Source organism: Triticum aestivum, chromosome 2B (genome assembly GCF_018294505.1).
Source record: "Triticum aestivum cultivar Chinese Spring chromosome 2B, IWGSC CS RefSeq v2.1, whole genome shotgun sequence".
NCBI classification, from domain to species: domain Eukaryota; kingdom Viridiplantae; phylum Streptophyta; class Magnoliopsida; order Poales; family Poaceae; genus Triticum; species Triticum aestivum.
Window position 1 is genome coordinate 162,135,543 of NC_057798.1, and position 14,114 is coordinate 162,149,656.

At 43.1% G+C, this 14,114-nt stretch overlaps 1 protein-coding gene across 1 annotated transcript; it reads left to right on the forward strand.

Moving 5' to 3' along the window:
• The first annotated feature begins 6,130 nt into the window (after positions 1-6,130).
• LOC123044085 (NADH-ubiquinone oxidoreductase 20.9 kDa subunit) lies at positions 6,131-6,949 on the forward strand. The gene is made up of 2 exons (XM_044466724.1): positions 6,131-6,432; positions 6,529-6,949. The coding sequence occupies exons 1-2, from the start codon at positions 6,279-6,281 to the stop codon at positions 6,681-6,683; spliced, it is 309 nt and encodes a 102-aa protein (XP_044322659.1). The 5' UTR covers positions 6,131-6,278; the 3' UTR covers positions 6,684-6,949.
• The last annotated feature ends 7,165 nt before the right edge of the window (positions 6,950-14,114 follow it).

Consider the following 14,114-nt stretch of genomic DNA (forward strand, 5'->3'; position numbering starts at 1 on the left):
TATTTCTACTGCTCCATTGCAACTTGTGTTTTCTGATGTGTGGGGACCAGCCCCAGTCTGTGTTGGTAGGCACTCATACTATGTTAGTTTCATTGACGACTACAGCAAATTTACATGGATCTACCTCCTCAAGAAACGTTCTGAAGTTTTTCAAGTCTTCAAGAATTTCCAAAATCTTGTTGAGCGAAAATTAAACACAAAAATAATTGCCATGCAAACCGACTGGGGAGGTGAATACAGAAAACTAAACTCCTTCTTTCAAGAACTTGGTGTTTCACATCATGTTGCATGTCCTCATGCACACCAACAGAATGGCTCTGCCGAAAGGAAACATCGCCATGTTGTTGAAGTAGGACTAGCTCTACTAGCAAATTCTTGCATGCCACTGAAATTCTGGGATGAAGCCTTCCTAACTGCCACATACCTCATCAACTTGCTACCTAGCAAAGTCATACAGTATGAGACACCCATCACACGCCTCCTTGGCATATCTCCTGACTATAAATCACTACGTGTATTTGGTTGTGCCTGTTGGCCCAACCTTCGCCCATATAATACACGCAAACTTTCTTTTCGCTCCAAGAAGTGTGTGTTTCTTGGGTATAGTCCCATTCACAAAGGAGTCAAATGTCTAGATGTCTCTACTGGCAGGGTCTACATCTCTCGTGATGTAGTATTTGATGAGTCAGTATTTCCCTTTGAATCGCTTCATCCTAGTGCCAGAGCCCTTCTCAAACGAGAAATCCTTCTTCTTCCACCACATCTCCAAAACTCTGATCATGGGGGCGACGATTGTACTAATCCAACTGATGATTCTACTGGTAGGAATGTGCCTCCATGTGTGCAGGGTCATGCAGCAGAAAACGGCGCAACAAATGGTGGAGAAAATGATCAGATTTTTGATGAAAACGAGCCAATATTTCATGTACCAGAAGAAAACGAAGCAGGCGCGGAGCACGAGGCGGATCCGGAGTCACCTGGAACTCCTGTTCATCTGACCGCCTCGGATCGGGGGCCCAGATACGCCCCGAACCGCGCGTCCACCGGATCCTCCCAGCCGCGCCAATCCGCGGGCGCCACGTCGCCACAAGCGGACGAGCCGCGCACCGCACCGCGTCCCACGCGCGGGCAGGTGACAGCGACGGCAGATTTGGTGGGGCCCGTTTCGGGATCCCGGTCACATGCAGCGGTCAGTGGCGGATCTTCTGCGGCTGCCTGTACTAGCGGATCGGACACATGTGAGGCTACACAATCCGGCTCAGGATCTGCTGCGGAAAAGGAATCTGCTGCTTCCTTGGGATCCTCTGCGCAGGGTTCATTTGTGCCGTCTCCTGTAGCACGGCAGCCACGCATACGTCAGAGTCAGCCACAACAAGCCACAACGTCACGTGTTATGACAAGGTCGCAGAAAGGTATAAGAAATCCAAAAATCAGAACTGATGGTACTATTCGATATGGTATGTTGTGCATTGCAGGAGAACCAACAAATGTAGAAGATGCACTTGAGGATCAAAATTGGAAAACAGCAATGGATGAAGAATACTCAGCGCTTATGAGGAACAAGACTTGGCATCTTGTACCAGAGAAAAGAGGTAAAAATATCATTGACTGCAAATGGGTTTATAGAATCAAAAGAAAGGCAGACGGCTCCATTGACAGGTATAAAGCTCGCTTGGTTGCAAAAGGTTTTAAACAGCGCTATGGTTTGGACTATGAAGATACCTTTAGTCCTGTTGTCAAGGCCGCAACTATTAGGCTTGTGCTAGCTATTTCTGTGTCCAGGGGATGGAGCTTGAGACAGCTAGATGTTAAGAACGCGTTTTTACATGGTGTTCTGAAAGAGGAGGTTTATATAAGACAACCACCTGGGTATGAAAATAAACAGTTACCTCATCATGTGTGCAAGCTTGATAAAGCACTTTATGGCTTGAAGCAAGCACCAAGGGCATGGTATTCAAGGTTGAGCTCTAAGTTAAGGTGTTTGGGTTTTATTGCATCTAAGGCTGACACGTCATTGTTCATCTACCACAAAGCAAGTATAACTATATTCCTGCTAGTATATGTTGATGATATTATAGTTGCGAGCTCCTCACAAAGTGCTACTAATGCTCTCCTTCATGATTTAAGCTCAGAATTTGCTTTGAAAGATCTTGGTGATCTACACTTCTTTTTGGGCATAGAAGTTAAGAAGATTCAAGATGGTATAACATTAAACCAGGAAAAGTATGCCACTGAACTTCTAGCTCGTATGGGGATGAAAGATTGTAAGCCTTCACCTACAACATTGTCCTCTTCAGAAAAGCTTTCAGCTTTTGAAGGTGAACTGCTCAAGGAAGGAGAGATCACAAAATACAGAAGTGCAGTAGGAGCCCTACAGTATTTGACACTGACAAGGCCTGATATTTCCTTTACTGTTAACAAGGTTTGTCAGTATCTTCATGCACCTACTACTGTACATTGGACAGATGTCAAAAGAATTGTGCGGTGTATCAAACATACTGTGAGTTTGGGACTTCAAGTCAAGCACTCTAACTCTACTCTAGTCAGTGCATTTTCTGATGCTGACTGGGCAGGATGTAGTGATGACAGGAAGTCAACGGGAGGATTTGCAGTATTTTTTGGATCTAATCTCATTTCTTGGAGTGCCAGGAAACAAGCCACAGTATCCAGGTCAAGCACTGAAGCTGAATACAAGTCACTAGCTAATGCTACTGCTGAAATCATTTGGGTTGAATCATTGCTCAATGAATTGGGAATCAAACAGCGTCATGTGTCATGTTTGTGGTGTGACAATTTGGGAGCCACATATCTTTCTGCAAACCCAGTGTTTCATGGTCGAACCAAGCACATAGAAATTGACTTTCATTTTGTAAGAGAAAGAGTTGCAGAAAAGAAACTAGACATACGGTTCATTCCCTCCAGAGATCAAGTTGCAGACGGGTTTACCAAAGCTTTGCCAGTCAAGCTATTCGAAGATTTCAAGAAGAATCTTAATGTAGGATAGTTGAGATTAAGGGAGGGTGTTAGAATTATAGATGATGTAATCTCAAATGTTTATCTCTTTCCTCTCCCGTAACAACCTCAAACTCTATTCCGTGTAACAACCTGGATCCTAGCGATCAGGTACAACTTGTACGCCACGGCAAGGGCTTCTTGCCTCGATCAATATAACACCACGCGGCTCTCTGCCGAGAGTAGGAACGCTTACAATCTGATATGCATGAAGTCTGACCATCAATATCAGGTAGTGGGATTGACGGGGATTGAGAGTTCTGGTCTTGGAGAGGATTCATGAGACGAATTCATGCAGCTAGAGTCTTTTGCTAATGCTTTTCATTTAGATGAATGTGACAGGAGCGACGTTCAGAATGATTGTAATGATGATCTTGACGAAGTGGGGCAGGTGGATGTTTCAACTAGGAATGTTTGAGGATGGACTAAAATGAATTATTCAGCACTCTCCTATTTAGTTTCACCAATTAGGAATTTATTGATATGGTAAGAATTGTTAGATTGGGTTGGGATGAGATGTTGGTTGAAAATAAATTCATGATAGGTTAGAGTGGGAGCAAAAGATGTTATAGTGATCTTGTAGGACGATGGATTTTCTCCATGTAGTCTTGTTTTTGCTTTGTCTCGGAAACCAGAGCAGTTCACTTTATCCATGTGTTTCTTCTTCTTCTCTGCACTCTACCCTTTGGGTTGATCAATATGCATTACTCTTTTATGATAAAGATGTTTACTCCTCGTTATATTAATTGTAACATGGCACTGCCCAGAAGGTTTGGCGTGAGCAAGCAGTGCACATCCCAGTGCATCAATCGTGTGAGATACTTTGAACTGGACCCATAGCAGGATTTCAGTGAGGGATATGATGGAAAAGATGTCATGGGTCAAAAAGTAGATCAAGTTTGTGTGTTCAAGGGTGCCGATGACAGCAACAAGCCATGGTTATGCCAAATGACGGAGAATAATACGCACATGAATGCGCAAGTCAATTGGCAATGATTTCATATCTAATATTTCTTTATTCTTTTATCTGTAAAGTAACTAATCCTGTAAAATTAATATTTGCTGCTAATTTTTCTTATATCTTATTTTTACACGTTTGAGCATTGAAAATGGAAAAAAAAAGTGTTTGTGTGTGTGGTGGAAATGCCTCTCACATGATTTCTAAAAAAGGGTTACTCAAAAATTGCATTTTTGAATAATAGAACTACTAAAATGTTGATATGCTATTTTTTTTTTGAGGAACCTCTATGTGGGACTACTCCTTGGCGGTTCGTGGGAAAGTATTGTGTGAAGGAGGGAAGGCGCTATGATGAAGGTGAGGTGGGCGTCATCCGCTATGTTGAAAGTGAGATGGGTCATCTGACTTCAAAGGAGAGGGCTCCAGCAAGAAATATCCTGCTACGACGAAAAAAAGGGAAGGGCATCGTGGGATTATTTTGTGTGTTAGGAAATTAATGTCCGAACATGTCTGGATGTATGACGAGAAATAAGCTTTGACCTTGAAGAGGACATTGATCATTTATTTGATTCATTATACTTGTTATGAGTTGAGGAAGATTTCTTTTATTATACTTGTTCAAATATCATGCAGATGGAGCTAAAGACAATATTTCTGATATTGTGTGAGAATTTCTTAAGCGCATCAGGTGGATCTTAATTTGTAACAGATTTTTAGTTGGATAATCGCTCGATACGTATACATGATGAGATTGCCTTTTTTTATTACTCCCTCTATTTCTAAATTTAAGTCTTTCTAGAGATTTCCCTATGGACTACATACTTTAGAGTGTACATAAACATATTTTAGAGTGTAGATTCACTCATTTTTCTTCATATGTAGTCCATAATAAAATCTTTAAAAAAGACTTATATTTAGGAACGGAGGGAGTATCAACTTACATTGCAAGTGGAGCGGACTTTGATTATTAGCTGATTATGCCCGTGCTATCTATTCTCTTCATGTGAAATTTAACATGTGTTATGTTTATATAACTCCACCAATATATTTCAAAAGCCCGTGGCAACGCACGGACACCCTACTAGTGTATTAATAAAATGTTCACCATATATTAACAAAAGCTCGACATACATTTTTAAAACTCATCGTATGTAAAAAAACTGTTCATGATATATTAAAAAAAGTGTTCACCATATACTGAAAAGATATTTATAATATATAAAAAATAAAAAAGTAAAAGTAAGAAAAAAACAGGAGAAAAAACTATAATAGAAAAATAAAAAATAAGTAAAACAAAGAGGAAAAACCAAAAGAAAACAAAACAATGTACAACCGAAAAGCAAAAAGGAACTGCTAAAAAAGGAAACATGCAGTGGCAAACAATAGAACGTTCCCGGCCCAAGTCGCTCACATGCGGGCGTTGGCCAGACTAGTTTACGCCGACTAGGATTTGCCGGCAAAGGCGGAGGAAGCGAGGAGTTTCCTATGAGACGTACCTTGTGTCCAACCGTCGACGCATCACACTGGATGTGCGCGCGAGTGAGTTGAGTTGGCCAGCCTATTTTCAGCGCTAAGTAGAGAGCGCTCTGGTTAAGTTTTGAGAAGCTTCTAGAAGGTTCAGAGACAAATTTTACCGGGTTTGGGAACATTCTTGAAGGTTTTCTGAACCAATATTTTCCTATTTGCTTTTTTCTTTTCTTTCCATTTTCTCTTTCTTTTTTATTTTCTTCTCCTTTTTGTTTCTTTTCAAAAAATTATAAACTTTTAACAAATATGATTTTCAAAATTTGTTCGGATTTATTAAAAATATGTTCATGTTTTTCATAGAAGTAAAAAATATGTTTGTTTTTCCAGAAATATTAGAAATTTCGAGATTTGTTCATAATTTCCAAAAAGTATTCATAATTTTCAATAAATGTTCAGAAAATTCATAAATTATTCAGATTCTTAATTTTTTATTCGCTTTTCTCAAAATAATGTTTGAACAACGTGGCGAGAGAGGCTTCGTAGACTCTATGAGTAGTTTTTTTAGGGGTTTCCGACGAGTAGTAGTAGGCCGGGCCGAAGTTCACTTACATTTATTTTTTGAGGGATGGTCGGACGTCATTTACAAGCCGGCCTGTCTTTCAGAACTTGGGCTGCACCAAGCCCAGCCCATAGTCACACACAGCACCCACACTACTCTCCGTCGCTCTCCCAGTGAGAAAGCCCGAGAACCACACCTGAATCTCGACCTCCTCCTCCCAGCGACCAAATCTGCCGCCGCGCCGCCCGCCGGAAGGAACGAATCGAGCCCCGCGGTTGCGCGATGAACACCGACATCACCGCGTCAGTGAAGCCGGAGTACCCGGTGGTGGATCGGAACCCCGCCTTCACCAAGGTCGTCGGCAACTTCTCCGCGCTCGACTACATGCGCCTCTCCACCATCTCCGCCGTCTCCGTCACCGTCGGCTACCTCTCCGGTACGTCCTCCTAGCCCCTAACCTTCTCCCCGTACGGCCGTCCTCTTTCCTTCGCCCCCGGAGGCTCAAATCCGCGTTCTTGGGGGGTGCTCGCAGGGATCAAGCCGGGGATCCGCGGGCCGTCGATGGTGACGGGGGGCCTCATCGGGGTCCTCGGAGGGTTCATGTACGCCTACCAGAACTCCGCCGGACGCCTCATGGGGTTCTTCCCCAACGAATCCGAGGTCGCGCGCTACAAGTACAAGCTGTAGTGGTAGACGGCATCATCATTTCTCCCCGTTTCTCAACCGCAAGTGTTACATCTTTGCTTTTACCTTTCTAATCTCACTTGGCGTGAGCTGCACTTGGTGTGGGCAATGTGTGGTCTTGGTGTAATAAATGGGGTGCCTTGCTGCACAGTAGTGAGGAATTCATGATAATGATTTTACTCGTTTTGTTATGACAGAGTCAAAATTTGATCGCCATTTCGGTGAACTTCTGGAATTGGAGAACTGTTGTGTTAAAATGGATTTTGGTATCTCTAGATTGAGTAGTGTGATTTTCTTTTGCCTCACGTTGGCTAACTGTGGCGTAAGGCTGTCCAAAGAGGTGTCTAGAGAACTTTCTTTATCGAGAGTTACCTGGTGTGAAGCTGTTACGGCCTAGATGTGGTGTGAATATTAGTGCACATGCGTCTCTAGAGAATCTGGGAATATGAAGCAAGGTTGCAGGTTTAGGCAGCAGTTGAGCACACATAAATTCATCAATTCTTACAAGCCCAGGAAATAAATAAGTTTTGCTGCCTGGTAACTTGATCCACATAATGAGTTGATGATAATTGTACTCCCTTCATTTCAAATTAGGTTTCGTTAGGACAAGCCATTGACCAACAAGTACTCTATATATATTCATTAGATTCGTATTTCAAATACTTATTTGTGGTTATGATTTTCTACCACAAAAGTTACATACTTAAGTGTAATACAAAGACTTGTCCTAGGGAAACCTAATATGCAAGATATTTTGGAACAGAGGTAATATTTGGCAAGTGTGCATCCATGCTTACTTACTTACTTACGAAGCCTTTTATCCCAAACAAGTTGGGGTAGGCTAGATATGAAACCCTTTCACGAGGACTTCCCAGGAGGTCACCCATCCTAGTACTACTCTCGCCCAAATGGGTTACATACCCAAAAGACTGGCTAGTTTTTACGTTGGCTCGCCAAGCCTATCACAACCCTTAGATATGAAACCCTTTCACGAGGACTTCCTAGGAGGTCACCCATCCTAGTACTATTCTCGCTCAAATGGGTTTCATACCTATGGGACTGGCTAGTTTTTACGTTGGCTCGCCAAGCCTATCACAACCCTCCTCCTTTACCCGGGCTTGGGACCGGCTATGCCTAGAAGACATAGGTAATATTTGGCAAGTGTGCATCCATGCATTTTGAGTTAATATGAAATAAGTTTATTTTTCTTCTTACTTCCATTCACCATCGTGCTTGGTTGGATATGCAATGCTTGATGTATCATAGGAATGAATATATCTGATTATTTGTAGAAAATATGCTAACCTCGTTTATTAAAATGGATCCTGCTGTGAAATAGGGAATCCTTATAGTAAAATTGGAAGAAAAAAATGTGTGTGTGTGTTGGGGGGGGGGGGGGCAACTGGTACGAGCTCTGCCTTTTAATTAAGTAGAAAAAGAATTCACCAGTCAAAAGAAAAACTGGCTTTAGCTTCTCTTGTTTAGGGATTGTGATTTTGTCTACCTGTAGTAGTAACTATGTTGGGCAGGCTGGCTTGTTGAGGTGAAAGCTCCTCAAAAGATTGTCTAGATGATTCTTTGGTATTTTTGTGGGGAATTACCTGGTGTTACATTACGGTCCATATGTTAGTTGCAATTTGTCAGTTTAGTGCACATGCATCTCAAAAGAATCTGGGAAAGGGAGATACATGGCTGGTTTTAAGGAGCACCTGAACACATAGGAAGTCCATTGATGCTTACTAACCTCTGGAATTGATAAGTTATGGTGCGAAAAAATCTGATCCGGCTGGCAATAGTTGTAGCAACGAGTGTGCTTCCGTGCATTTTGAGTTGGTAGGAGTATGAAATAGAGTGGTTATTCTTGATCTTATTCACCTTCATCGCTTGATGCTCAATTGGAAGTCCATTGCACTAAACTATGTTGGTCAGGCTGGCTTGTTGAGGTGAATGCTCCTCAAAAGATTGTTTGGATGATTCTTCATATTTTTGTGGGGAATTACCTGCTGTTACATTACGGTCCATATGTTAGTTGCAATTTGTCAGTTTAGTGCACATGCATCTCAAAAGAATCTTGGAAAAGGAGATACATGGCTGGTTTTAAGGAGCACCTGAGCACATAGGAAGTCCATTGATGCTTACTAACCTCGGAAATTGATAAGTTATGGTGCGAAAAAAAACCTGATCCGGCTGGCAATAGTTGTATCAACGAGTGTGCTTCCGTACATTTTTAGTTGGTAGGAGTATGAAATAGAGTGGTTATTCTTGCTCTTATTCACCTTCATAGCTTGATGCTCAATTGGAACCTAGTAATAAATTTAAAATTCCTGGCCACTCCCTTGATATTATTCAACATAATCATCTGTTGTTTGGTTGGAATCCACTAATGACATTAAAATTACAGGTTATCTATTTGAGTAGGAACAACTGATCCTACTGTAGAATTTGGAAGATGTGTTAAAATGAATTTTAGCCTGGTTTTGCATATCTTAAGATTTAACGAGCACTAGAGTACACAGAAAGTTCATCTTTGCTTACTAACCTACCCCCTCTGTCCCACAATATAAGAACGTTTTTGACACTATGCTAGTGTTAAAAACGTTCTTATATTTTGGGACGGAGGGAGTAGCAAACAACCTGAGCCACCTGGGGATAATGGTATTGTCAAGTGTCGTGTGTACATTTTTTGTTAATACAAAATACAGTTGGTTATTCTCTTGGATGTTCGCCTTGAGCAATGTTTTTAGAAGCTGATCACTGTTTTTCAGATACAAGAATGAACTGCAATTATAGAATTTAAGAATATATTTGATGACTGGTATAATTAATCACTTCTTGTTAACCATTTTCTAGTAAAACAAATTCAGGGTAGGCTTTGCAACATCTAAAAGTTCCAACCATAATCGCGATGCGTATAGGTTTCCCCAGTAAGGTTATATGAGATGTCCATCTGGGAATACTGTGAGAAGCCCATTCTTTCCAAAGAAACAGCTTGGTATAGGATTGTGTTTTGATTGAATATCGGATATAGCTATATTGTTGGTGACTTGGCGTTTGATGCTATTCCTTTCTGTGGTGTGCTTGCATTTGTTTCTCATATGGTGGAGAACTGGCCTTATATTGGGCATGTGTATTCATGTTCTTAGTATTCATATTTCATGCTCTTGAGATAGTATCAGACTGTATATTCGTTTGAAGCACATATGAGATTCATCCGCTGGAAGATCAGCTTGAGATTAAGCCGTTTATGCATATGAAGTACAGTAATTGCAATGCTCTTTTGGTTTATTTACCTTGCCGTGAATTCAGTCGCTAGGGACTGTATGGCTGGATGTGAAGTGAACAAAACTTTGAGGTTGCTTTATCTCGGTTGCTTAACTCCCACCTGATGGGCATTGTTTTGTACTCCCTCTGTTCCTAAATATTTGTCTTTTTAGAGATTTCAAATGAACTACCACATGCGGATGTATATTGACATATTTTAGAGTATAGATTCACTCATTTTGCTTCGTATGTAGTCACTTGTTAAAATCTCTAGAAAGACAAATATTTAGGAACGGAGGGAGTACTTCTTTATCCTTGTGTCTATGTTTTCGCCAAGAAAATTTATGCAAGTCAAATTCAGTTATAGGAGTAGGCACATATTAGGCCAAAAATTGCGGCATCGTATCCGAGGGAAACACTTGGTAAATAATGGGTATCACTAATTGATTGTTTCTGCATTGTTCACTGGCTCTTACCCAAGCCCTGGAATACGTAAACAAAATCCAGCTCTACCACGCCTGAAGGAAAACGCCATAAAAATTCCTCGATCTTTTGATGGCTATACACACCTATCCGTTCATATGCAAGATATGGCAGTACATTAGGCAAGTTTGCACACGAATTTACAGATAACTACTCCTAGGTAGCCACGAGGTGAGGATTCAGTCTTCAACGGGGAAGAACCACGTCGGAAACCGCGGGCTATCCCACGGCAGGGGCGCGGGCACTGACGACTCCGGCAGCAACGCCGTGATAGTTTTACGTCTCATGTCGTACACGCCGGAGTCCCCGAGCGAGCCGTCACCGGGCTTCCTCCCGAGGTACTGGCGCCGCAGGAAGTAGACACAATCTTCTCGAGCTCCGTCACCGGCGGGGGCAGACTTGGAGCACCGCGCACACACGAAGATCGCCCGGCCACCCAGGCCGTCGACCTTCTTCCACTGGCCAGCCCGCGGCCTGCCGTCTCCAAGCTCCGCCTCGAACACGTCCAGCCGCTGAGTCCGCTCCATGCGCCTGTAACCACCCGGCCCGTCCGCGGCCGCTCTCACGCACCGCCTCGCCATGCTCTCCGGCGCGTCCCATCTCACCCATCGCCTCACCATCAGCAGCTTGTCGTCGGACTCGACGAGGTACAGCCGGGCCACGCTGTCGGGAAATCTTCTCTGGATCCTGTAGCGTATGTAACGAGCACTGCAGCGGGAGTCCACGGAGTCGTGTGCCCGGCTGCCTTCTATCAGCGTGACGCCGCCTGCCACGTCGGGCCTGGCTCCCGCCGGGTCGGCTTGCGGAGGCGGCCATTGCCGAGCTCGAAGCCGACGAGCTCCTCGGTGTTGGAGACGCCGTAGATCTTCCCTTGAAACAGAGCGATGTCGATGATGAAGCGCTCGCTCAGCACCAGGCACGAGTTGACCTCGCCGCCCCGGCGGCGGGTCGAGACGATGACCCCGCAGTCGCTGGTGAGGACGGCGATGACGGGGAGCGCCGCCGAGGGCGCGGAGACCACCACCTTCTCGATGCGCGTCTTGTACATCCCGGTGTAACGCCGCAGGAGGGCGGCGAGCTCGGGCTGCGGGGTCATGGCGCCCGAGAAGGCGTCCATCAGGGAGCACCGCCCGTCGTCGTGCATGACGAAGAGCATGTTCTCGCCCGCGCTGTAGCAGCCGGCGGCGTCGCTCGGGAGGCGCACGCGGTGCGCGCTGCTGTTGGGTACGTCCAGCAGGGTGCCGTCGCCGAAGAGGATCCAGGGGAGCTGCACCGGGGGCGGTGGCTGCTGCCTGGCGCTCAAGCGCCACGCGCGGCAGACGGCGCGGAGGTGGACGCGGTCGGCGAGGGACGGGAGACGGTGGAGGACGACGCCTAGGAGATCCGGCGGCAGGTCCGGCCACCCGGATCGGCGCTGGCTTTTGGGAGGTGCCATCTTTGGGTGATCTAATGGATCCGATCCGACGAACTCAGTCCACCGAGAACTCGGCAACTCGCCCAGTCCAACGGCGCCCAGTAGTTTCCGAGCACAACGACGAAGGCGAAGAAGCAAGGAGTAGGTACGACAATTACAGAAAACTAGCGTATACATAACGGTGACTGCATCTAAAACCTACTCCCTCCGTTCGGAATTACTTGTCTCGAAAATGGATGTATCTAGAACTAAAATACGTCTAGATACATCCATTTCTGCGACAAGTAATTCCGAACGGAGGGAGTAGCTCGAGCCGGCACCAGGAAGCCGTGTTTACTTCCAGCAACAAAAGTCAATTGCGGGAGCTCCTATTCGACGCTCATCGCGTGGAATAGTAGTTTTTCCAGGGGTACGTGGAATAGTTTTTTTTTTTGCAAATGTAAAAAGTTCACAAATTTGAAGAATGTCGCGAATTTATAAAAAAATGTAAAATATTATTTTCATGAATTATAAAAACTCGCATTTTTAAAAAATACTATTTTAGTTGTGAATTTTAAAAGAATGTTCATAGGTTTGAAGAAAATCGCAAATTTTAAAAGGATCATCAATCTTAAAAATGTTCATGAATATTAAAGAAATCATAAATTGAAACAATGTTCACCAAATTTAAAAATCATGAATTTAAAAATTCTCACAACTTCAAAAATGTGTTCATGAACTTTAAAAAATGTTCATGAATTTGAGAAAATGTTTGCCGGTATGAAAAATTCTTCATGAAGTCTAAAAGTGTGCACGAATTTTAAAAATGTTTGTGGTTATGAAAAAATGTCCATGAAGTCTAAAAGTGTTCATAAATTTAAAAATTGTTTGTAAATTAAAAATAGAATAATGAAAATGAAAGAAAAGAAAGGAGAAGAATCACAACTTCAAAAAAAATTCGTGAATTTTAAAATATGTTCACGAATTTGAAAAAATGTTTGCCATTATGAAAAATCCTTCATGAAGTCTAAAAGTGTTCACGGATTTGAAAAAATGTTTGCGGTTATGACAAAATGTCCATGAAGTCTAAAAGTGTTCATAAATTTAAAAATGTTTGTAAATTTAAAAAGAATAATGAAAATGAAAGAAAAGAAAGGAGAAGAATCACAACTTCAAAAATGTGTTCGCGAATTTTAAAAACTGTTCACGAATTTTTAAAAATGTTTGCCGTTATGAAAAATTCTTCATGAAGTCTAAAAGTGTACACGAATTTGAAAAAATGTTTGCGGTTATGGCAAAATGTCCATGAAGTCTAAAAGTGTTCATAAATTTCAAAAAATGTTTGTAAATTAAAAAAGGAATAATGAAAATGAAAGAAAAGAAAGGAGAAGAATCACAACTTCAAAAATGGGTTCGCGAATTTTAGAAAATGTTCACAAATTTTAAAAAATGTTTGCCGTTATGGAAAATTCTTCGTGAAGTCTAAAAGTGTTCACTAATTTCAAAAAATGTTTGCGGTTATGACAAAATGTCCATGAAGTCTAAAAGTGTTCATAAATTTTAAAAATATTTGTAAACTAAAAAAGGAATAATGAAAATGAAAGAAAAGAAAGGAGAAGAACCCACCCACCCACCCACCCCCCCTCTGAATGTTGGAAGTAAACCCAACGTCCAATCGGATTACATGTACGTATCCGTGTCCAGCTAGTGCATGAGATAGTTACCTTGTAGGATTAGTATTCCATGCTGATTCGGTTTGTAACTAGGCAGCCTAGCTGTTATATATATGTGCACGTACCCCCTGTACCCTTGTATCCTGAGTTGAAGCAATAAAGAATCAGGAACTTCACGTTCCTGTGGCAATACCTTGGCGTTGTGTGCGTGGTGGCGTTTGGTTTCCGGCCGGCTGGCCGTAGTGTACGCTCACGTGTTTCTGGTGTTGCTTGCCGTAGCTATCGATCAGGAGTTCATCGACTAGTAGAAGGCTACCTTTGCACTTGCATCTCGGCGTAAAGTATTTCGTCGGGCTGAGCCAGCTTGGGGCAGGAACCAAGACAGTCAGCGTCGATTTGCTTCGTCGTCGTTCGTCGTCGGTCGTATCACCGTCGCCGGAAAGTACTCGGCGTCGGGTCTGGGCCAACAATTGGTATCAGAGCAATGTTGATCTTCTAGTAACGGGAGATCATGTCGGACGACGAGAAGGACAAGACCAAGCAACTGGCAGTGTACTCCGGTGCGGCTAAAGTAATTGCTGCTCCGGTGAGATCGGAGTATCCACGATTCGACCGTGGGAACTT

Excerpts from the sequence above, each read along its gene's own strand:
- LOC123044085 (XM_044466724.1), top strand. The coding sequence starts at position 6,279 with ATGAACACCGACATCACCGCGTCAGTGAAGCCGGAGTACCCGGTGGTG. Across the intron at positions 6,433-6,528 it reads CACCGTCGGCTACCTCTCCG|GGATCAAGCCGGGGATCCGC; the intron begins GTACGTCCTCCT and ends GGGTGCTCGCAG.